This window comes from Plasmodium inui, assembly GCF_000524495.1.
Source record: "Plasmodium inui San Antonio 1 unplaced genomic scaffold supercont1.41, whole genome shotgun sequence".
Taxonomy (NCBI): Eukaryota; Apicomplexa; class Aconoidasida; order Haemosporida; family Plasmodiidae; genus Plasmodium; species Plasmodium inui.
The window spans coordinates 36,548-39,002 of record NW_008481875.1 but is presented as its reverse complement, the minus strand read 5'-3'; the positions used below and the strand labels follow the sequence as shown (position 1 = coordinate 39,002).

Sequence of the window (2,455 nt, the reverse complement as noted above, 5' to 3'; positions counted from 1 at the left end):
CCAGGCTAACGGCTCAAAGAGAAACGAAAGGACCACGAAGGGAGTAGCGGTGAATGTAACAACACAAGTATAATGCCTGAGGGAAAAGGGCACTATGACTAAAGCGTGAAACGTATAGACAGAACCGGGAATCCGAAAACGTAAACACCAGTACCCTGAACCCTGAAGCACTGAACCCTAAACCCTAAACATACAACCCTAAAACCTGAATCCTAAACGTAAGCCCTTAAAAACTGAACCATAAACACTGATCCTTAACCCCTGGACAATAAGCCTAAATGCTAAACCCTAAAACTTAAATCTGAGCGCAAATCTCTAAACACTACCCCTAAGCACTAAACCCTACAAGAGGAAAACTAAACCCCTAGAAGCTATAGATAGAATCTGAAACATAAGAAACAAGATCTAGAGGGGAAAACATGGGCCCTAGACCATAAGGCCTAAAACATGGATCCCAAACTTAGACCTTAAAACTAAAACCTAGAACTAAATCGTTAACCGTTACCTCTAAACCCTGAATCCTAGACCCTGAACCCTAAACCTGAGGACATGAGCCGGACTCGTAGAAGTCGAAAAGTATCCCATAAACCCTAAAACATGAACCCTAAACCAAAAACTCTAGAACCTGATAGCTAGAACATAGACCTTTACCCCTGAGCAGTGAACCATAAACCCTGAACACTTAAACCCCGAACCCTAAAACCTAAACCCTGACCCCTAAAACATAAACCCTGACCCCTAAAGACTAAGCACTGACCCCTAAAGCCTAAACCCTAAACCCTAGAAACCAAACCCCATAAACCTAACCCCGAAGCCCAGAAGCTAATACCCCGAACCTTAAATCCTCTCCCCTCAACTCTAAAGCTAAAGCTCACCCTTGAATCCGCCCATAACACCAGGCCTGAACCTCACCTGCCTAACCTGGACCCCAACACTTCGCAATCTCGCAAGGACTTAGGGGACGCGTGCCTGTTCCCTTAACGATACCCGAACCGTATGGATCTGCCCCTCCCTGTCCTCCGCAGGACTCCTAGACTCGTTAATCCACTTGCTATACGGTAATAACCATATATTGAACCTCCCATCATCAGTAGGGCCACAATTCCCCCTACCACCGCCCCCATTCCATGGACACTTCCTACGAGCGCCTCTGCCTCATGCGAACTAATGGCCCCGTCATACACTGCCCCGTCCTTCCCCTGCGGGGCCGGATTGAGGGCCTGGCCTGCCCCTTGGGGTCCACTACCTGTCCCTGCCGCAACCCCCTTGTTGAATCCCTCACTCCTTTCGCCATTTAAGGCTCCATTGCTGTTCATCTCTACAGAGGGTTCCTCCGATGGTATGGCAGGGAGTAGAGGACGATCACATAATCCCTCTCCTGTTTTGCAGCTACTCACAGTTGCGTCGGTGCCCCAACGCGTCGTATACGCCTCCTCCTTCTGCTTCCTTGACTGGAGGAGGGTCGACACATAGTCACAAATTAATCCCTTATCTCCCCTCCCATCACCAAACATAAACTCACTTATAATCTCATATAAGTCCCTCCCAGAAAGTGTGAAGTCAGCAGTGACGCCTGGATCCTCATTCCCTCCCACAAACCACTGCTTCATGATCTTACGTGCAACCAGTGGTCCTCCCCAATCGCTTAATTCCCTGTAGAAGGTATCACACGCGTTCGCCTTGTCTAGTGTTTCTCTCTTCTGCCTTTCCTGCTTTCTTAGTTTAAAGATCCGGATTATCATAGATACTATATCCATACATATAGCCAGGGTCCTGTGGGTTCCCTGACTATAAAATAACTTCTGACGCCCACCTAAACTGCCCCAACTCAAGGTGCTGGCGTCGACTACGCATCCGCTCCTCCGATAGTCCCCTGTCTGCCCGTAACCCGTCCTCCCGGGCGTACACTGGCCCATGCCATATACGTTCCCCTGGCCTGACCTCTGTCTTAGATTTCCACCCCAAATCTCTAATCCCACACATAAACTTCTGCTAAACTCCCATAGTGGGCTTCTGTCTTCCTCTTCTCCAGATTGGGATTCCCGCCGATTCCATGATTTTATCTCCTCCGTTGATTTTTGAGGCTGTTGATTCAATCTACATAATCTTCCACCTGAATCGACCTCTTGTTGACACTCGCTACTTCTTCCTTTACCTCCATATAACTGCCCGAAATACCCTGCTACTGGAATCCCCATTCTGAGAATACCTTGCATTCGACTTGGTCTTTCACTCGGTCAACGATTTACTCGATGGTAACTTCGGACTCCCCTCTGGATTCTTGTCTGTCATCATCTGCTCCTTTCCTCCCTTTCTCTTAACACTTTCGCCTTGAACTTCGCCTTCCTTTCCCTGGAGCTGATAATACTCGTGCCGCCTCGTCTTCTTCGTCTGTCGACCTCAGCCTTTATTCCCATATTCCTGCTCACTCTTGCTCCTTACGCTGCCGTGGTAG

At 48.6% G+C, this 2,455-nt stretch overlaps 1 protein-coding gene across 1 annotated transcript; it reads right to left on the bottom strand.

Moving 5' to 3' along the window:
* Positions 1-977: 977 nt before the first annotated feature.
* On the bottom strand, positions 978-2,198 carry C922_05154 (hypothetical protein; the record flags this gene model as incomplete). The annotated part of the gene is made up of 1 exon (XM_008820726.1): positions 978-2,198. One exon carries the CDS (start codon positions 2,196-2,198, stop codon positions 978-980), a length of 1,221 nt encoding a protein of 406 aa, XP_008818948.1.
* Between the last annotated feature and the right edge of the window lie 257 nt (positions 2,199-2,455).